Source organism: Tympanuchus pallidicinctus, unplaced genomic scaffold, assembly GCF_026119805.1.
Source record: "Tympanuchus pallidicinctus isolate F22 unplaced genomic scaffold, pur_lepc_1.0 scaffold7, whole genome shotgun sequence".
Taxonomy (NCBI): domain Eukaryota; kingdom Metazoa; phylum Chordata; class Aves; order Galliformes; family Phasianidae; genus Tympanuchus; species Tympanuchus pallidicinctus.
This window is the reverse complement of record NW_026294791.1, coordinates 21032538-21056048: the sequence shown is the minus strand read 5'-3', so window position 1 is coordinate 21056048 and position 23511 is coordinate 21032538. Positions and strand designations below refer to the sequence as shown.

Genomic DNA, 23511 nt, shown 5'->3' with positions numbered 1-23511 from the left:
GAGAATATACTGTACTGCAATTAAAGCACATGTAAAAATTTCAATGCATGAGACCAAATATGATTTAATTCTGAGATTTTATTAAAAATAGCACAGGCAAATTATGGCAGTCCAGCAGGAGGCAATCCCAATGCCATCTCACCACCTCCAACTCAACATTTTCCCTTCAAGAGAGACTATGCAGCATTTTCACAGTTGGTGTGAGAACAGCCCAGCTTGAAAGCTGCATCCCACAGACTTTAGGAGGAGCTGCAAGCAGCACATTCTGGATGCTCGAGATGAGAAAAGCTCCAAGGCTGAACCTCCACAAACAAGTTTGCATTTGGTCTCATTTGCTTCAGAAGAACAGCTAACAAAAGCCAGAGACCAGTCATTTGCAGCATGTTTTCTAATCAGAGTTTCAAATACCAACTTCACTCTAGGTTGCTACTTCAAAAGCTCCATGCAAGACCTGAGGGCAGCAAGGAGGCCAGCTTTTTTGCCCCTCTTCAGCAGACTTGAAACTGACTGTATGCCAGCCATAGAAGAACAAGCTAATGATGGCTGCGTATTTCCACACAGATTGATAATGTCAATGTCTGAACTCAACACAAAACATTCAAGAAGCACTAGCACAATAGTTTTAATACACCCGTTGCATATTTTTATGTGCACAAGTTTTAGCTATGGTATTTAGGTCCCATGCCTCTGAAGCCAAGTCATGACTTTGGCCACACTACCAAATCACAGCAAAGATGCTTCTACCAATTTTCCTTAAGATGAAAATCAACATAGATAAACGCGATTCCTACCTACCAGAATTTCCCAACCAAAATGTTACCCGTACTTTCCAATGGAGCACAGGATCTACTGAACAAGATTCACAACATTTTTTTTAATTTATTTATTTTAAACAGAACTCAGGCCTGTGGATTACTTCAAAACAAGTAACCTGCTCACTTGCAGGGAGACAGCACAGGCACGCTACTGCAAACTGTCGCTGACCTCCTCCTCCCTCATTCCTCTGTCTTGCTTCCCCCCACCCCCCCCCCCCCCCCCTTCCTTTCAGCTCCTGCATGGCCTGCTTACATTTAATCTTAGTTTAACAACAATAAATCACCAGTAGCAAAGAATGTGTGTAAACACTTATTAACTCTGCAGACTACAATGGGCTCTTTCAAGGCTATTACAGTTCACTATATGAATAAAAGCAGTTTTAAAAAATTTTCTAATATCAGCAGAATACAGAAAAGGCTCTTTGGTACACACAGAGCAGGTAAAGAGCTGTTTTAAAGAACTCTGTTTACACTATAGCCATTGTGCAGGCTGCATTTCAAGGCTGCCTTGAGAGAGCTGATTAAGGCAGGAATTAAATCTCTTCTAATGAAAAACAATATGTCTAACCATCACATTTATCCTTTATTCTTAATTAGAATTGCTCTTCTTCCAAATTTATCTACTTAGGAGACACAGTATGCTTGAAATGAATCGCCCTTCACACTTAGGAATTCCTAAAGGGCTTTGAACTTCAGAGAGATTTTGCTGTTTCCAAACAATGAAAAACCATGCATGGCAGAAAAGATTTCAGTCAATATTTTTTAAACAACACAAAGTTACAGGTAACATTAATTATGTGTGTCACACACATATGCTTGACCAGCAAGGCACAATTCTTACTCACTAACTCAGCTTACTCAGTTCTTAACTACAGGCAACTGCTACTGAAAAATTTCAGTGTATTTTTCTCCAAATCTGACACTGAAAAGTAAAGCACACCAACCACTGACCCTAATTCTCCCCAAATCAGAGAAAAATGAGAAAGAGATTCAAGCTGGAATTGATGTAAAGGTGGAAGCACCAGCTGATGGGGGTGGAGTGGGGACTCTGCAACCTCAGCTTGAGCCATTTTCTTCCACTGATTACTATCGCCAACAACAACTATTGTTTCTGCTTCTAAACTCACCCTGTGATCATGACTCCACCACTTGGGTTCCTCCTGCCTTTACACAGATTTTTCTCATATATAATATAAATTGTAGGCATATATGTGTATAATACAATGAGATAGAGTGAAAAAAAACTCAGTTTTACAAGATTACTACTTCATTTCAGAGTTTCTAACTCATCCTGCAGATTGACTGGAATGACTCAAGTGTTCAGGAGATGTTATAATTTATCTATACAGCTTGAAACGTTAAATATATTCTTAGCTAAGTACTTTCTATTCTCATCTGTTGACTTTTTAACTAAGTATTTCTGTAAGCCACAAATCATCTCCACAGCCAGAGATTGCTACTCAAAACACCAACAGAAATGGTTTAGCCATTGACTCGAATAGTTTGTGAGCTAAATAATAGGCACAGTAGTTCACGTACTTGAGCAATACTCTACACCTAACGAGTAATCTTCCTACAGCACATGCAGCAGAGCCACTTATGCTCTGCAACATAGCCCTTACCATGTGACTGGGTGGGCACAGTAGGTGAAATCAATAAGGCACTTATCTCCATATTAGTCCTACAGACACCTTCCAAAGTCTTGGCTACAGAGGGACTACACAAACAACAGAAGAAATACAACCTGAAGGGGAAAAAGCAGAGGAGAAGAAAGGGAGATCAGAAGTATTTATGGAGGAGGGAACAAAGGAAAGAGAATCAAAGTGCAGAAAAACTGAAGAGTCAAACTGTGACAGTGAAATTTAAGATTGATTTTGAGTTGTGACTGAGAAGAACATCTGCATGCTCACTCAATCATCCAACAAAATTACCAACACAGCTAGCGAGTGAGGTGGGGGCTCTGCAAGTTACACGAGTTTGAGGTTGAGAGTGAAAATACAGATCACTGAGGGGAAAGAAGAGGAAAAATAATCATGTAGCGTTTGCATGAAGGTTACAAAGAACAAAAAAGACAAGGTGTTTTTCTCTGACACTTAAAAATCAGCTTCGCAAATATTAGAAGGAAGTGATAAAATCTCTACATTTTTTAAAAGTACAATCCTCCTGTTTCTTACAAATAGAAACAGAGAAAGGAATTCCACAGCAGAGAAAAAGCGAACTTATTCATGACTATCAACAAATGAACAGTTTAAAAACTGTGCAGTTGTGTAATTCATGAATCCTAAAACAATTTAGTTGCAAAAAAAAAGATGTAGGCTCTCGGGGTAAATGCTCAAGAACTTCTATGGCAGAATTCAGTACTTAATCCTCTTCAGCATAAAATGTAAGCTGTACTGTGTTAGTAACAAAATTATGTGTTTGCTTTCTATTTATATACATGTATGTATATATCTCAAAGTTTAAGTAATGGTTAACACATCATGCCATCCATTGTGTCTTTTTGGCTTGACTTTCAGCTTATATTTAATGGGAGTTACCCACAGATTTTAAATCACCATTCACAGTATGCAATTGTGATAATTAAAACAAATAGTGTACGGCTACTTCATACATCCAAATGGAAGTCTGTATTTCTAGTGAGATAATGTAAGCAGTATCACATAGAATCAAATCCAGATCTTAGTCCATGATCACCGCATAGTGAATACAACAAAATCAAACACATTCTCACTTCATCCACTTTTCAATTCATTCACTAATTGAGTACAGGTGAGGCAGAGGAAAATGTGACGATGGACTTACCACTGGGATTTGACAGGGCTTTAATTACATTATTTTCATAATTTCAAGAACATTGATTTATTATTTAAATGAGTTTTGTTTATCTATTTAATAAAAAGGACACTGTTGCCTGAAACTCCGCTGCATGCAACAATGCCCAGAAGCAAAGTATGGAACGAAGTCATTTTTTTTTATTCCAGATACCTCAATCACTAGCATCAGTGGAAATACCACTTCTGCTCTAGTCTTTCCTAGCTCTTACAAGGATCACAAAGTGCTCTCAGTGGTTTATATACTGATAGATCTCACAATACAGTTTGAGAAACTATATTCCCTAAAGTACAATGAGCTCAACCTGTGAAATAGAAACTTGGCTTTTCTCTTCAATGAAAGCTTTCTGTACAGAACTTGCCACTGAAGCTGCCTGTAAAATACTTGGGGGCACTCACTGTATGGTCTGTGGTTGTTCTCCCTGCGAGAAAATAAATGCTCAGCAGACAAGTGAAAAGCATGTTTATGGCTAGAAAAAAACTAGGTGTTTGTCACACCTACAGCATTCTTTTAAAAATAAAACAAACACAGAAAGGAGTTACAGCAACATATTTATCAATACTTGTCTGCATTGGTCCCATACTTTTCAAAACAAAAATATCCAACTCCAGGAAAGTAAAAGACAACTATACAGTTTTTGTATTGTTTATTTTCAAGTGGCAACATGCCTTTACAGTAGAAAATGTCTGAACTGAATAGCATAAACACAACACAGCCCTAAATTATTCCTCCCAAACAGTTAAGAGCAGCAGACACTCTTGCATGGGCATCCAGTACTTCTGTCTCTTTGCCCACGGCAGTTCAGCCCACCTCCCCTGCCCAAGTACCTTCCCTTCCCAGGACCCCACACTGCCTGTACTCCCTCACAGGTCCCAACAGCCCAGCTCCCAACCCCAGCCAAGCAGAAGCCACTTGTACTGAAACTGGTTTCAGAGGCAGCTGCGTGCAGGCTGAGCAGTCAGCAGTCAATGGAACGTGCACCTCAGCTTCCACAAATCACCCCAGCTTCTGTCCAACTGCCAATGTGTATGGATATTATATAAGTTTCCCGTCTGAGAGCACTGCTCTTTGGTCAAATATGGAGGTGAAAAAGTACTTGGAAGCAGAAGGACAAAGGGCAAACAACAAACATCACATAACTTGTATCATTTTTCCCCCCATCATTTGGATACTCAGTTAAAGTAATATATTCCCACAGAATTCTGATTAAGTTTATCAGCCTCATATAAGCAACTAAGTGCTTTCTGAATGAATAAACAGAAACAGCTAACACTGAAGTAGTTATTTGAAAATAATTATTTGCTGCCACTGATAAAATTCTTGCCACTGGATGGCAGCAGCGGAGCCTCACCTTTTTCTGTTATCCTCTATTTGTATTTTCATTATTCATCTTCTTTATCAGCTTTACACAGATATACTGCATATGTCTCCAGCGCATTAAGGACTTCAGTGTTTTACAGCCAACATGAACAGCACTGGTTAGGTCATCAAAACAGTTTGAAGGGCAGCAAGTTTAGCCAGTTCAAAATGCAAACAACTAAACATCTATATGGCTAAATGAGCCTAGTTTTCTTCAGAGAAGTTGTGCTTATGACAGTCTGTACGTGCCATGTTCTCCTGTAAAGCCTCCCTCCCTGCCTTGCACCACACTACTGACACTACACTGCCAGTCGCTGTTGCAGGGCTCTCGCTCACAGCGCTGCCAACACTGCCCTGCAGCCGGCTCAGCCTGCCTACCGCCTGCAGCTTTCTTCCTTATGCAAATCACGCTTTTAACTCCATCTTTGCTGATTCGGACAATGCAAGTTTTAGAAGCGAGCGTGATAGATTAATTACCATTAATCAGTTTGACAAGTTCAAATAAGTGTTTTAATTAATAAAATTTTTATACAAACCATTTAAATTATTGCATCATTACACGGATGCCACACTGTAATGGATACCAGAAAGGTAAGATTATTATGTATTATTAATTAGCTCTTAAGTCTACTCTAAGAAAAATCAGCTGCACATTCAGTTACTTCCATGTAATTAAAGTTTTAATTTCTCTGAACTCAAACTACACATTTTCAGTACTGGTATTTATATCCTAAAGACTTGTGACTTTATGATGGCTGCTGCTTGAACAAAACTGTATTATATGCTGATAGTAACACAGACGTTAACAATTACACAGGAGCATATATAATTTACAGGAGTAAATATAATCAAGAGGCGGAATATTGCTCTATCCTGAAAGACATACCCTTACAACTCCAGAAAAGTTGTGTTTTGCTGTGATGTTCATCCATGGGTGCATGTTTCTGTACTGTATTTTTATTTGTCCTTTAAATATTTCCCTGTTATCACACTAAATACCCTTTCCTATAAAATGTTTAAATCAATGATAACTGCAACATACCTTTCGACGTCAAAAGGAAAGCAGAACTTTGGAACACTGTTCAGCACTTCCTGTAAATGCAAGGGAAACAGGGTTAGGATTTTGAAAAGGCTTTTATCTCTGTTTGCTAGCAGTTCCCCTGAAGATTGGTTTAAAACAAATATCCAGAAATATTCATAGAAAATAATAATAAACTTGAGGAACATATGATTGCAAAAAAAAAAAAAAATACAGTACACGTTCCTGGACTGAAATAATTGATTATTAAAAAGGAATTAAGTTTGTGCTTCGGCAGATTGCAAAGACAATGCCGTAGAAGCCCCAGGAGGGAAAGGCCTGGCCTGAAGGGTATTAACACCCTTCACATCCCCGCTGGGATTCCCCTCAACAAGGCCATATGGATTTTACAAGAAGCACCACACCATATGGGTAAGCCACGTCTGCTGCTACTTGTACCACAGACTAGCCACAGGGACTTCTGACAGATCCTGGCTCAAAAATACAAATGTTGTTTCAATTAAAATGCAGGCAGAGAAAAGGGAATGAAGTTGGCAGCAGAATGAATTACAGAGAGGTATAACGACTCTATACATGTCTCATGGTCAAACGCTGAAAATTGTGGAAATCTTCTGCTGGTCCAAGAGAGATATTTATATGATTAACCCTTTGGTTTTCAAAAGAAAGCAACTCTGTTCATAAAGGGAAAGGGAGGGAATCTGATGGAGCTATATTTGTACAATAATATAATAGCATTGCTCTCTCTCACAGCATTTACTAAGTTGTTTAGTGAAAAATAAAGGTATAAATTATGATATAAAAATGCTCCCAAGCTAGTAAAAATTTTTCATTAGGTGAAAAAGTGATTTGCAGATTTGTTAGTAGAAATTATTAAAGCGATCTTACAGGATCCCAGAAATAGCAGTTTTTCCCAACAGTCACACTCAACTTGGGAAACAAACCTTCTGTGGCACGCATGAGCTAAGAAGGGACAAGAGATGGCATTTGTATGGGTCAGCACAGCTACAGGGTTCTCTCTTTGTACGAGACCAACAACAGGACTATACTGGCTACGCTGGAGCTTATAAAGGCATCCTGCGAGGTGCACACACTCAGGAAAAGGCAAGCAGACTGCAGAGATGCAGATGGGGTTAAGAACTGGATCAAGGATGTTAGTACCCTCCTGCTTGAACACTGTTCAACTGTGCGCTGAGCAGCCAGCTTCCATTAGGGGAAGCTATGTACTGAAATTCCCACACACAATGACTATTTGCTCCAAACATCTGCCTGGAACAGTTGTAAGTGTAAAACACAAAGAACCCATGGAAGTTAATCAGCGAGAGCTGAAAAGTCCAGGGAAAGAAAGAGACAGAAATGAATCCTTCAAATACAACACACATTGTTAGCTGCAACATCTTAAAGATACACGATGCTCCACTATGTGAACTAATAGTACAGAATGAAGAAATCAATTTTCAAGAGTTTCTATGTCACGTAAGGGAGCTCAAGAAATCTTTGAGAATCCAGCTTCCCCAGCACAGAAGGAGAGGGGTCTGAGCACACCGCGGTGTGCTTTGGGAAGGGACCTCAGTATCTCAACTCAAATTCTCCTTCCAAATCTGCACCTATAATCACACTATAGTAAGTTCTTTTCTCCATACTACTGAGAGTTGGGCTTGCTGCCTGTTGATCTCAGAAACGATTCAGAACAGGTTACAGAAACATATTCACTCCAGCCTCCCAGCGCATCCCTCAGAATAAACGATCCCACAGGAAGAACCAGCCCCAAGCCCAGGGGCAGCTCAGCAGCCCAGCCGGTGACCCAAAGACGACGCGTGCCTCCGGCCACAGGACAGCAAGGCCTCACGCCGCCCCCGGCACACGCTCAGCTCCTGCAGAGCGGCCCCGCTCGCTTCCCAACTGGCGGCAGCATCCCTCAGGGAGCGGTCTTTAAACCTCTCCGCTCTTTAAAATTCAAGCAGCCAGCAGGTCTATAGACTGGTGTATAAACAGCACAGACAAAAAAAAAAATCCTCTCCCAGCTTATGTCAGTGACAAAGCAGCTCAGCAGTTGACTGCTTTTCCCCTGACAGCGTAAGCTGGGTTTACACAGATCAATGGCTGCAAGTCCTACCTCGCTTCCAGGGCTCTGCTTTCCCCCTTAATTACAGGTGTTAGCCAGATTTTTAAAATGGAGGAAAAATAAGATGCCCCCAAGATGCTTCCAGACAGATTTAAAATGCAAATGTCTGTTATTCATATATCCACATAAGCAGTCACTATCGGTGTGCAGTTCAAGTCAATAACCTTTCTATTGAGCAGAATTGAGCTCTGCTTCCTAACAAGCCATTGTCTTCACCGATCCACAACTCAGACAGGACTCACTCTTGAGTCAAAACGCACATCTTCTGAAAAAGCATAATGCATTTATCATCTTTTATTTTAAAAGCTTCATAAAAGCATGCGTTAATATCTGAAAACAAAAGGTTGTCAAATCTTCAGAAAGCAAGCTATCCTCCATTCACACTGCCTCATGATTAGCACCACTCTGGGCTCTCACAGTGTTAGTTTCAGAAAAGAAAACAGCCACTGTTTCAGGAAGGAAGGTGTGTGCACAGAGGAAACTAAAAAGATGCTGCAGAAAACAAGTTAAAGAGCACGTATTTGCTTTGAAGCACTGAGTAAACACATACAGTCATATAAACAATTGATTTTAATTACTAAGTCAAAGGATTGCTATCTCACTCCTTACACAAACTCTAATGAAAAGAATAAAACCACAAAATCAATATCATACCAACTACAGTTGGTATGATATTGTTTCCCTGACGCAAAGCTTAAAAAAAAAAATTGAAATAGTATTTAAGAAAATAGTATTTAAGAAAATAGATATGCTATCTATATCAGCAGCAAGTTGCTCTCTCACACATTCACGGTCCAGTGGGTTTATTAATTACTGCACCAATTGCTCTACACAGTCCAAGCCTGTTCCTACACACTGATTACACACAGAGATAATACAGACACTTACAGAGTCAGATTTATTCAGCTTTCCTCGGTTTGTTTTAAACCCAAACAGCAAGGTCTGTGTATCATCATTTTAGAAGCAATGGAAAAGATAGTAGATGATGTTTCTAAAATCACACACCATTTTCCTAGAAAACAAGTCCTAGCAACTCAGTCTTACCCTTATGCAAAATTAATGGATAGATTACATTCCAGATACACACCTTACTCCTCACTGAGGAAAATCTCATTTTCATTTCTAATATCGTACTCAACTAAAAGAAAATCTTCAGAAGTTCATAATCAGAACTGCAAACAATTATTTGATTCATGCTCTGCAGTCGTCAGCTAAGAACAAATTTACCTTTCCCTGGCTGCAATTTCAAAGCACTGGAATTTCAAAACTTGGTACCCTTAGTCAGGCAACAGCAGGAATTCTGCCCCCCCCCACCCCCACCCCCCCCAACAGGCCTTGCTTAACTCAGTGAAGCCACAATCTCCATGTGTTTCCCTTTCTATGTTTTCATCCCACAAAGCAGAAAGGACATCACACACACAGAGGTTGCGTCAGGTTAGGGAAGCAAGCACATATGTGGCTCTGACTGTTAATTTGCTAAGTGGAAATGGAAACAGATACCTCAGGCAGGTCCATTTGCAAACATGTAGCTGTGTAAAGTACAGTGAGTTTTGGAGGGTATCTCACAGCAACTGAAAGTAGAAGAGCTGTCTCTTTAGAAAGATTTCACCAGTCTTGATGTATATTACAGACCAGCATATTTAGTGCATCGCTACAAAAGTATGAGTGAGTTCATGAGTTTTTTCCCCCCCCACTTCAACTTACACCCTTCAACGGGTTCCTTTTTTCTTTAAATGCAGACAAAGCTTGATGAATCACCAGAAATGAAGCTGACTACAAGATACTACACTACTGAAATATTTAATTATTGACATTTAATATAATTAATTTCTGAAATTAGAAGGACAGGGGAACTACTCTCCACAGTAACTTTTTGTGCTTGCAATATTCTGCAGTTCACTTTTAAGAGGAAAGGAAACTTGAATTTTTTCTTGTGAATCTCTGTTAGGGGATTGAAGATATTCTCCAGTTGGAACATTTTAAGATATTCAGAATACTGAATCACTTCAAAAATGGCAATTTAGACACTGCCTTTCAGAAAAACTCCTGCCTCCTTTCAACTATTTCTGCATTTATCTGCAGTATAACACCCACCCCCAAGCAGTTAGATCCCCACCTAGATCTGTTCTACTTATTGCATCAGCACCTCTCAAGAAGGGGACATTCTCTTTCTAAGATTATGTCACACCATGTTCACTCCATAGGTATGTCAGCATACCCAGGAAGAAAAGGCCTAAATAAGATAGGTAGTATGCAATACAATTTGAATTATGGAATGACACAATCCAAATAAGATGCACAAAAACATTCACATTAATCAGTGCTCAAAAAGCTACTTATCCTTATGTCTATTATCTTGAATTCTAAGACATCAAATAGTCATCAACCTAGATAAAACATTTTTGTGCCTTTTCCCCCCCACTATCCTTTTTCTTCAAACGTTTTCTTCCTCAATAACTTCCTAGTTCTTGTCTCCTTATTTATCTACCTTCCTTCTTTAAAGACCCTCCTCCACCCCCACAAAAAGGGGAACTTCTCTTTTTTTTTGTCTTGTCTTTATTGCATATACTTTATTAAACACTGTTTGTCTTTCTTTCCTTACTGACAAAAAACTACCTGCTGCTATTCTGCTTTAGTATTTCGTCTAATTGTCCTTCAAAACTCTTCCAAGAACCTCCTATCTCTATTCACCTCTCTCTCAATGTCTTCCATCCAGGGAAGAAAGTCTCTCTTACCAGCTTCCATACTGCAATCTCCATGTTCATCTCCTAGCATCCTCAACTGACTCTCTTGGACTTTCTCCCCACGATTTGGTACCACGGTTTTTAGTTACCTTATGTCAGTTCAAACATACAAACAAGTGATCTACTTGAGATTTAAGACTGTCATGACATATTTCTGACTCAAAGCAGAAACTTCAATGGGAATATTTAAATGCTTCAAGTTAAGCACAGATTTAGATTCATTCTTAAATCAAAGTAAGACTGCTTAGCATCTTGCAGCGTTGAGCCCTTCATCATTATGGCTCTACTAAGGTGAAATTCTAATGCTCCTACATAAAACAGTCCGTGAAGAAGCAAGCTGCTCTGTCCTCACAGCTGACTTTTCCTTTTCCTTTTTGTGAAGCTGCACACACCCACAGCAGGGACCCATGTGAAGCTAGCAGCAGTAGTTATATTTCAAAGACTTAGCTGTTACCACTGCTAAAAATCTCATCAAAAAGTAGTAGCTACAATAAAGTAAGGCCCAAATGGTTTGAATAACAAAAAATTTCATCTTAAATCACATTCACAGAAATCCAAGTTTAAAGTATGGAAATTACTAGCAGGCCTCCATAACTATTTTTAACCTTTATGTGCAATATGCATCATTCTGTTGATCATCTACTAATTTCATAGTAAAAAAAAAATTATCAGCTGCTTTCAGAACATTCCTCTTACACACACATAAAGGAAAGAATACAAAAGACAAATGCAAACAGTTTAGGGTGGAGGTGCAAAACCTTTTTGGGAAATAATTGAGAAAATGCACCTTAAGGTACAGCACTTCGTGGTTGTATTCAACTACATGGATGCTTTTTATATTTCTTTTCTGAAAACATTGAACTGTGAAACTCAGTAATCTCCAGTTTGAAGTAATTCAGCTACCACTTCTACATTCGTTAAATGAAGTGTAAATATGACTCAGAATTTACAGGACTTCAAAGTTTCTTGTAAAAAAGAGAATGGAAAGCACTGTATGATTCGTGCAAGGTCTCTGAAGCACAAGCAACATCGTTCTCCAACTTTCACACATCCTTTGAAACAAAATTTTCCAGGCTAAGAAACGAGTCCCACTCTGTACCTTGGAAAGATCAAAGTAGTTAACCTTATTGGTTTTCTCCTTTGGAGTTCTCAAATTTTCCTCTATGTCTAAAGGCAAATTATGAAGAACTCTCTGAAATAGCATAAGAGATATTAATAATTAATAGCTATTACTAATTGGCTTGCTAGTTGTAATTATAGGGTAGGCCCATGGAAGTCATATGCATATAATACCATTTCGTTCACAGCATAACACCAAGGATGAGTAAAACTGTTTTAAAATGGCAGGGTAACCCAACTGCATGACACAAGAACTTCTGTGCTACATTTAAAAAAAAAAAACAAAACACCACAACACAATGGGCAATCCCAGCTCCCTCAGAACAAACCTGCTTTTTAAATTGTGATTTTTAGATTAAGTTGCAGATAGTGTACATTTTTGGCCACCTAATTCAATCCAGGCACAGTTGATCTGTATTGAGATTCTAGTGGGTATAGAGCATCCCTCAAAGGCATTTTATAGAAGGAGAAAAGAACAAATACATTAACTAACTCTGGTACTTCAAAAGACGTTACCACACTGAGAGACTGAAGAATAAGGCTTCCTAAGGTTTCAGAACTGAGATTTTCACTGAATTAAAAAAACCTTGGATTCTCCACTTATCTACACAATAAGGTTCAGGAACAATTAACCAGTTATAACTAAGTCATATCTTACTGTCCACTGTAGCATACAGATATTGAGAGTGCAGTCACAAATAACAGAATAGCCAAGACAATAAAAACTTCAGCACAGATTAATTTACCCACTTAAAGAACCCTAAATTTTTCTGGAACTCTGAACCTAAAAATCAACAATGTTGTTCTTCTCAAAGGTAGTTCTTGTTCGTGTAAATATAGATTAAAATATTACCATCTATCCAATAACTGGTGATGAAAGTGAGCAAGAGAAATATTTCTGCATACATTCTGATGTTAGGTGTGTAACAGTTGTATGGCATGCAACAATCAAATGCATGGACAGAGAGACCATGTTAGAGAGCTGAGAAAATTGGAAAAGAAATGCGCTCTTCCATCTCCACTCTTGAAATGAAATACTATGGAGGGTGTATTTAACTTTTAAGATAATATTCATTATCTTGAAGTTCATTGCATTTTGTACAAAAATGACACAAGTATGACAGAAAGTTTTCTATCATCACATAGTAGGGAATAAGATAAATGACATTTTATTAGTATACAATTTCAGTGACAGCATCATTACCTAAATGCTCAATAGACCAGCTGTCTTAGACTCACAGCAAAAAGGTGATGCTCTTCTAGGATCAGAACTTCCCATCTTTTATTTTCCCCCAAAAAAATCACTGCACAGCACAAGTTATGGTGAAATTATATTTTTCTTTGTAATTCAGAACCTTAGAAGCAATTAATACAAAGTACTACATAAATGAATGAATGATCTTGGCATAGCATCCAAATAGAATATCTGTAGCAGTGACTTATGCTGATAAATGATGTGAGATGTTCCAAGAGCTAAACGCTTGAGCGGGCTCTAAATTTAAAGCACAATGGAGTGCTCACTGCTGTGTAGTAGCGGAAGTAGATGAACCACATGGTAGTGAAAAGGGTAGTGAAACCCATTTGGCACATGGGCTGAATTTCCTAAGCTAGAAGGATCTTTGGCCAAAAGAAAAGGAACTGGGAAAGGAAGTCAGTTTCTAAGGAACCACTGGGAGAATTGTTTCATAATTACTATTATTTGAGATATTTTCATGAAGGAAACATACTTCTCATTTTCCAGGTCAAATTCTAAGGCTTACTATAAAACAGCTTAACAAAAATCACTAGTAGCAATGAAAGACAATTGCAAGAAAAAGTGTTACTCAGTACAAATCCAAATGTCATTGACAGCATCAAAAAACAAAAGAGAAGAAGCAACAAAACCACAAGAAGGAACAGAAAAAGCAACCAAACTATAGCATCTCTCTTGTAGCACCAGATACAGATGGATCACATAGAAATAAAAGCAACTGACACACAAGTACATGCAATTTTCCTCAAGGAAATGAGTAGTACACATTCATTTCATTTCACCTGTGGCTGGAAGTGCCTGGATCATTTGAGTCTGGGCCATTGCACCTTTGCTATAGTTCATAATGCAGCACCATCAGTTCATCATTTCCTCAAGTGCACACAGACTTGGTCAGCTCAGCCAATGCCAGCAGCACAGCAGAACATCACCAGCAGCTCTGAGGAGAAAGCAGCCACATCCAACAGCTGGCCAGGAAACATAGGCTGTCCCATGCAGTAAAGTCACTGCCTGCTTCTCTTACATGCAGGACAGAACCATGAGTGCGCAGGCCTAACTCAAACATTCCCCACACCACACTTGCTCGTTCCTACTGAAGGAGTTCTCCCCAGTTCCTGACCCTAACTGGCCTAACACTCTAGAGCTGCATTGCACTTCCCAGCGTTTCCTCTAACAGTGGCCTTACCACTGAAGGACACAGAACAGACATCAGGATGCACTATGACTTCAGAGATGATTATTTCTCAGATGTGATCTTCTATTACCAACTGTATTTCTGCTAATAACTGTACACAGACTGACTCAGATGAAACAAATTGAGGTAAGAAAAAGCAAATAAGAAGTTCACTCATTCATGTGCACCATTTCACAAAGCCTTGCAAATACACGCATAAAAAAAGAGCACAAGACATAATTCTTACATAAAATTTAAAAATATATTGTTGACTTCCATCCTGAGCACCGGCCTGGAGCCGCTTCACCTTTCCTCATTCCTTGCCCATGGCCCCAGAGCTGCAGCCTGGACCCCTTCAGTAGCTGCCCACCAACAACCCTTGGTCTTGCTGCAGACAAAGACAGTGACCAGCCTCCTTCTTTGAGACCAGAGTGCACTGGTTCCTGGATTTCATCACACTTAGGTCACGATATTTGACTCAGACACCTTCCTAATATAAACACAAAGTAAATTGAAGTTATTCCATTTCACAAAATGTAAACTGATTAGTTTAAGCAACACTTCAAGACTTAAATGCTGGATTCAAGAACATAACATCCAGTACCTACTATAAAAAGAGACTGAGATAATTAGGACAGTCCTCAAAGAGCAGCAATAAGCTTCAGACAAAAACAATGCTAAAAGTATAACAGAAGCACCATAAGGAAGATAAAATGCATTGAGGGAACTAAGCAAGTAGATGAGAGAATATAAGTAAGCATATAATGCAAAATAAGGTGACAAGATTGGAATATTCTGAGGGCAACCGAGGCCAGTCAACAATGACATCATACATGACAGTTTGGCAGCCTTTTTGGAGGCTGTTCCAAATGATTGTCATCACTGTTTCAGCCATCAATTAATCTTTTCTTCTTTGGTTTGGCACATCACTGAAGAAGGCAAGAATAAGCCAAATCACTAACAGTTATTTTCAGTGAGCTGATAAGCTATATCTGAATGACAGCCAAATATTAATACTATACTTATTTAAGCAAACAGAAAGGAACATTTTTAATAAAATGTAGTCCCCCAATATCACAGCTGTATGATCAAAAATGGCTAACGTATGCATACAGTCTATTAAAATGCACATAATTTGTCTCAAAATGAAAACATATCTAACAAGTAATTCCATTCATCTGGCCCTTTTTCACCCAGCCTTAAGATATACAAATGCATGTCTTTTCACCAGAACACAGCAGCTGGGAATGAAAAGGAAAGCATTCAAATGATCATTTTCACATCATATTCCATCGTCTTTTCACCAGCTTCTCCCCAGTCTTTCTTTGAGTCCCATTCTGTTACAAGAGAGCTGCTTTTTAGATCAATTCATATTTCCATAATCCACACTGCTGTTTCTCCCTCTCCTCCCCAGGGTGGACTAACCCCTGCATCCAGAACTATGGTTTACAACTGTCATTAAGACCTGTAACAATAACAAGATAACAAAAGAGCTGGTAGAGATGCAGCTAGCCAGTACCATATGCTGATCAGCATCTTGAACTTAAAAGCTCTATGAAACCAAACTGCTACAATCCTGACAACAAGTATACTTGATGTTGCCACCTGTTCTCAGAATTTCAAGAAAGTTCAAGTTTTCTGTGTTGGGCTGCTACGTTTTTAAAAATAAAAGTCTCACAGTAAAGACGTATCCTGTCTGTTGGGATGGGTTTTTTTTGTTTTTTTTTTTTGTTTGTTTGTTTTTTTTTTAAAGTCACTCAGGAATATTTACAGTTTGAGAGATGCTGAAGTATCAGCAATTCTGGGTGTTCCCAGCATGCCTAGATGAGTGGTCATTCCGAAGAATATTTATCAGAACAAGATAGATATCTTCCATTCAAACGTTTTAGCTGTTCACTTGTATTTCTAAATACACCTCAGAATGTTTTCCTGCTGGTAGTCTATCTACTGATTCACATATATGGAGATCATTGCTGCCATACAGACACAATACTCTGGAGAAGAACGTATTTTTCAAACAGGAAAAATGAATGTAAGAAAGTCTCAGGAAGTTCTTTTAACTTGACAGAGCTCACTTGCAACACGCAAAGTTGCCATCAGTTGGGTTAATCATTTTCCTGATATTTACAGGATTCAAGTCCATAGATATTCTAAAATAAGCAAGAACTTGTAATGTTTAGACAAAAAAGTACTTGTGCAAATTAATAATCTACGTAATTGATTCCTCCTTTCTCATACCAGCGTACCCAAATACTAACTGTTTATTAATACACAAGCAACAAAATCCTGAAACCATTTCCATGATTTACTAATAAAAAAACAAGCACCAAACTAATTAACATAAACATTTGAAACGTATTTAGTACCTCAGCAGAATAACAGAACAAAGCCATCAAATGCAAGGAGACCATGATATGCATCCCCTAACAGCATGCTTGCAGCCTTAAAAGAATGTCAACGGCCTCACACCTGCTGGGCTGGCGCTGCTCTCTCAGGACAGCATACAGGAACACAGAATCATTACAGCTGACTTCCACAAGTTATTTTGCCCCAAACAACAAGACTTGCTGTGATTTAGTTTTTTAGTAAAACTTACGCTATACTTTAAATCCTTCAAAGAATAATACAGTATTTTCCATGATTACCTCGCTCACAGAATTTCTATCATACTCCATGCAATGGAATTTTCAGTCCTGCAATAATCTGAACACTCGGAATCTGACCAGACATTCATTTAAACTTGCCTTAACTTTCAGTAGTTCACACACACACTCAAAGTAAAGTGTGAGATTTCTTCGGTTGAAGGAAGACTGAAATATAACTTTACAAGACAAGAGTTAGTCCTTAAACAACTGGCATTTACAGACACACATTTATAAGTAAAGATATTTATACAGTAATTTGCATGGATTATCTGATTTACACTGGATAGATTTACATGTATGTAAATCCAAATAAAAGGGTGTTCAGTAGCTGGTTCACCATAGGATAAGGAATAAGGCTTATTACTCACATTTCAGCAATTACTTGTACATAATCAGCTATGACAAAAATAAAAACTATGCATAAGATATGAGAGAACAATGCAAGGATAATTACAGCAACTTTGTAGAAAACAGTACAGACGCCTCGGATGAGATGCAATATTCCTAACCCAGATGGATTACTCATCTGCAGGGTATGGGAAAGGCCTGACACAAAAAAGCAGTTTCAGTTTCCTTACCTGAGAAGCAAAGGGTGGGAGCAGAAAGGATGAAGTCTACAACACAGCAATGTAATGCAGAGCCTCAGCTCTTTATTAATCAACCATTCCTAGCCTTATTAGGGAAGTGGGCTCTAGTTTCTTGCTATATTAGCTATTAGCACTGTCTTCTTAGGTGTGACTTTTTTCCACCAACAGAGAAGTCACAGACCAAAGAAATCACTGTGCTATTATGAAGCTTGAATGAGGAAAAAAACAACTACTCAGTGAAACAGTTTTTCCTATAAACCATATACAGACTCTGGCACTTACTGCAGATAGACATCATTTTGGGAGAGTAACCAGCAAGGTTAAAAAAAGCTACTGCGTTTTTACACAGCTAAAACAGTTGTAAGCACTACTGCTGCTAAGAAACATTAAACCTCAAATGTCTTACAGGTTAAGACAAGATAAAAGGATGAAGCCTAACATAAGAGGCAGAAAACCCTGGCGTACAGATTTTCCTTAATCTTTGTCCATCTTTCAAGAAAAATAAACCAATTTTTCTTTTTTAAATTACACACAGAAGCTTGGACTATCTCCCATATGACAGTAGTGAACTGAATTCCTCATTATAACAGGCTGTCAGCATGCTGTTCCTGGTACTACCAAATGCACCGTGCATCGGTGCTAAACTGCCCTCGGCTGCCTCACAGTTAAGGATTGGTCCCCCACACTGGTGTCTACAGTCACAGCTGCACACACCACTTACCTATCAGAAACATGCACTGCAACTGAAAGAACTCCTAGCATCTCCCAGCACTTTCAGCACTCTTCTTTTGACTTTTCCTGGTGCCAGTACTATGCTTTGCCCAGAAACATTTTAACTCACAGAAGTTTCCAGGAGCTTGAGTATTTTTATTTCCAGAAGAGTTACAAACAGAGGCATACTGGTAGTGTCTAGGCACATCAGACATCAATAAGGCATTGGCTACCACCTCTACTGCCAGGTGAACGCAGCAGCATTTGCAGATCTCAGCTGTGTTGGGTGACATTTTCTGCACAGTAACACTTCATTTTTAAATAGTTATGAACTATCTGATTCAGGAAGCAAGGGGGTTTTCTTCTCTTTTGCTTTTCTTGTAATTTGGTCTGCTTCTCTAAAGCACGTTAAAAAGTACCTCATTTCTAAGAATTCATTTTTTTTTCTTCCAGAAATTGTAATGTTTTAGTTTTCTCTGCGTAGGCCTCCTTATGAAAGTGAGCCTGCAGAGCTGAAATCAAATACTGGTCTAAGCTGTTTGAATAAACACAAAAATTACAAGACTAAAACAAATTCATCTTATCATCTAGCCACTCCAAGAGGAGTTTTGGAAATGCAAGACACCTGTAGGTATACACATGGGAAGTATAAAAATATTACATTAAACAGCTACAACCCAACATCTCACATAGGGATGAGGACTAAGCGTTCAAACTGAAAACCTGTATACACTCAAATCAAGAATCCTCCATTCTTCCTACAACAATAAGATTATTCAGTATTTCTTCAGTGTTTTCCAACTTTTGTCTAATGCCAGTGCAATAGTAACCTGCACCTCCATCATTCACTCAGCTTTTGCTGTATGATAGCATATCAAGATCTACCGTACACTAGCCACAAGAATAAGGCAGATATAGGAACAAGTAAGCACTGGAAAGTTCTGAGAGGCATACTGAGAGGAAGAATGCGGGAAAGAAGAGGAAGAAATCAAAGTGTTATAGACAAGTTTTCTTTGCATTGTGAAAGCAACAAAAAGGTGACATGATAAACTGTAGAAAAACGCAGGAAGAGAAGAAAATATTTTGCCCACTGTTATCACATCACTGTGCAAACAGACAGCCCTTGGATTTAGGAAAGACGATTCTTTGGGATACATCCAAAAACTAACTCATGCATCTTACATTTAAAACAGACATGACAGAAAAATAGAGTTGAGAACATTCTCTTTTTTCTTTTAAATATTCTGCCAAATGTCCATTGATATTACTCTTGATAGTTTTACTGACAGCTCATTTATAGAAAACCATGATATCTGTGGATGCACAGATCTCCAGTCCAAACCTACAGATTTCAATATGCACACATGCGCACAGAACAGCCATCTTTCAGCTCAAGGGTTCACTACATAAGCTGCAATGCATTCTGTTCAAATCCAGCAATTCCAGCAGAAAAATTTGCTTTGTAAGGAAAAGGAGAAAAACATACTGTTTTCCAGGAAGAGAAGCAATCTACCTGAAGTACTGGATTCCTGATACCACTCAGCATGCAAGCACAGGCTTTTCTGAGCTCAAAGGCAGATCACTGCCTGAGGACTCTTTTTTTTTTTCAGATTAGGTATGTCTATTGCACCTCCATATGATTCCCTTCCATTTTTTAGTGGGCTTCATCTTCTAATCATATTTCTACACCAGCTGTTCTTTGAATAATCTTTGACTCACTGAATAAGTTCCATTTCTCTTTATACATACTTTTTTTTTTTTTAAAATCAAGTCTATCTTAAGCAACACAAAAATAATAAAACAAACCAGAAAAGAAGAATTTAAATCACAATGAAGACAATCCTCCTGCAGCTAGGAAAATTATCAAAACTCACTGAATGTCAAGCTAAGAACATACTAGAGCACACTTTCCTCATATACCATTTATCACTATCTTACAGCTACACATTTCTGACTGATGCTATTCCCTAACCAGACATTCTACCTTCTGCACTTGTATATTTATTCCTTTCCATCATGAATCAACTTATGGCTGGCTATATAGAATCTTGTATTATTGATTAAAAAAAAAAAAAAAACACAAACAAAAAAGTCAACAATTAATCAAGATCTAGTGTAAAAAATTGATGATCTTTCAGATCATCTGTTGCAGGGACACTAGCAATGAAGAATATGTTGGATTTGGTATCAGTCTAAAAGAAATGCAAATGCAAATGCAGACACATTCTAATTCTTTTCATGCGTTTTCTTTAGAAAAACAAATACTTCCATTGAAGAAACTCATGTCCAAGTTTTTCAAATAATAAAAAACTTAGAATCATATAATCATAACATAGAAATTTAGACCACAGAACATACAAACTTAAGAGTTTCTTTTTTTTTTTATTTTAAATACAAGTATTTTGAAAAGTCTAGGCAAAATAATCCTAGTTAACTGCATTGCTGTTATTAGAACAGTGAAACAATGCATCTGCCCTGCATGTATACACTTTCCTATAAGGATTAATTCATAGCCAGAAGCTGGGGCACTCGTGTTATCCAATTCAGTAAGCGTAGAGCACTGACTTTTATAAGGGGCTGACAATTTATTCTTTTTTTAAACTAAGTAATTATGGCATCTCTACAATAACATCAAATATACACCATTCTGCATTGCCAAGGATTAAAGGGAGAAACGGTTCTGACATTAAAATGACAAAACAAATCTTATGGAGGACTTCAGCTTTTTTGCCTGCTTGTTTTGATAGGGTTCTTTTGACACAAGCTCATAACAATATTTGGCTTCTTGATATTAACAAGTTTTGTCTGATACGTTTCCCCCATTTTTAATATTAGGACAGGTTAAACAAGACCACACTCTCAACAGAGACAGCTTGTAAAATGAGCTATCTAAAAACCAGGGTGATAGAAATAGTACAATATGCAGAGCTCGAAAACTGCAATTGAGTATTCCTGTCACAAAGGCATTCTAATCACCGAGCCACCAGTTGGGTGAAGACTTCCTTACCGCTATCATTAGCATCTGCCTTTCTGTAGCTGAATAGGAGAGCATTTTTATCATTATTCTAACATTAAAAAAAAAGTTCAATCTCATGTTTCCAACCTGGTCTCCAAAGTCCTCCGGGAACTTCCACAGTACCACTGGATCTGTAAATAATTGACAGACAGCATTAATCAGAGGCAAAGGAACAGAGTATTACAGTCAGAGTACATTAATATTAAAGAGAGGGTCAGCTTAGCTTCAAGCTCTGAGGCAAGTACAAAAACGTAGGTGAAAACTACGGAAGATGCTGGATTATTAAAGAGGCATTTCATATTTATGAAACTATGTTTATTGTTTCACACAGGTGAGCAGGTTGTACAATGTACCAAACTGCTTCCATATTTAACTCTTCTTTTCAACCTGACCACTACAGTTTTTAAGCCCATACTTAATTTTCACATTTTAATTTAATTAAGAAATGAAATGATACAAAGTCTCATCCAAGCATTGAAAAAAAAAAAAAAAAAAAAAAAGTTATGTACTATGAAGAGGAAAACAAGCATCTCCGTGAGGTACAGAATAGGGATCTTTGCAAATCTAAAGACAGTGCCAGCATACCCAAGACTCAAGGAAGAGATTGGAGAGAAGACACATTTGAATATTTTTCCACTCCGAGCCATTTAAAAAACAGCATTTAGATTATACCTTAAAGCTTCCGTTAATCTATTACAATTGTTTCATGTTTACTGTTAATTACAGTAAAACTCTCACTTACTGTTCAGGCTATGCATTAACCTGTAATTAATATTATTGTCAATGCACCTAACGCAGCAATCTGAACCACAACTTCTCAACCACTGAATTATACACTTGATCTTCCAGACGCTGCTCATCTCCTGCAATACCAAATCTTCCTCATGCCCTCCCACTAAAGTGCATCACATACACACATGAAGCATCCATTAACACAACTAGCTGTTCCCATGCTGAAGTGAAATTACCTGCTTCCCAACAGTGTGGCACAAGCCACAACACCTGGAAACTGGGTGATTTCTGCAACTCCCACCAGTGCACGTGCGCAAGCCAGGTGAACACTCCAGACCCTCTCAGTGCTGTGGGCAGCAGCCCCAGGTTTCCAGGGGCAAAAAAACAGGGCAAGCCCTGAGCAAGAGGAAACTGCTTGGAAGCCCTTAGGCTACAGCAGGGGGCCTGGGATTCCCATCTTTGGAAGAGCTGATGTCTGTGAGACACCCAGATTTCTATTTCTCACATCAGTCTCTGCGGCTAGCACTGCCTGATCAATCAGAAGCCTTCTGAGTGCCGCACTTCACATCAGATCTGGAGACTTCTCCACTTCTGGCAAAGTACAGAGGTTTCCACTCATCTTCATCTAGACACAGAAGGTTGCTGCTACAAATTGAGGCTTTAAAGGACAAATACCCTACATGATATTTTCACATCCCGCTGCCCTGCTCACAGCTGCAGTGCCCACACTTGCCAGCTGCAGAGGACAGCAGGCCACAAGCATCCCCCCCTTGCTCCAGGTCAGGTGCCAAATCAACAGCGTAAAATGCCCCTGAAGATGATCTAAAACTTACCTCAACCAACTCAACCTTACTTAGACTGAATTTAGATTTTAGATTTTAGTAAAATTAGTAAAAATCTGTTTCTGCAATAAGCAGTCAAATAGCCACATTTTTAATCCTAAGAGCAACAGAAAGGTTCTACAGTCATTCTTTATGAAAATCCATGCATTTGGACAATTAGCTTTCTTACATCTACAAGGGGGAACAAAAACTTCTGGGGAAGATTAGAAACAAGAGAAAACTGAAGAGCATTCCATCTAAAAGTATACTAAAAGAATAAATACAGTTCTCACTTAGAACAGAAAAGCTTTTCCCCTTACTTTTCTTGTATGTAAATAAGTCACAGACATATCTGGATAATAACCAGGCTGAGGGCCTCAGCGTTAGTGAGCTCATTTTTGTTCTGATTTAGCCCCATGAAAAAGAAAATTATTAGATGTAAATCATCTCCTTGCTCCAGATGCCATGCAATCACCTTTCTTCTGCAGTAAACCAGGCCAGGAAGCCCCCCAAGCTCATGCCAACCATTGAAACCTTTTCAGGTCT

General features: G+C 38.5%; 1 protein-coding gene across 3 annotated transcripts in view; it reads right to left on the bottom strand.

The window, feature by feature from the left end:
* DENND1B (DENN domain containing 1B) overlaps positions 1 to 23511 on the bottom strand; it is a 144808-nt gene that overhangs the window by 90078 nt on the left and 31219 nt on the right. For all 3 annotated transcript variants that reach the window (XM_052666935.1, XM_052666933.1, XM_052666934.1), the window contains exons 3-4: positions 21500 to 21543; positions 6049 to 6098 (exon numbers count right to left, since the gene is read on the bottom strand). In XM_052666935.1, the coding sequence (XP_052522895.1) occupies positions 6049 to 6098; positions 21500 to 21543 (94 nt within the window). The remainder of the gene's footprint in view (positions 1 to 6048; positions 6099 to 21499; positions 21544 to 23511) is intronic.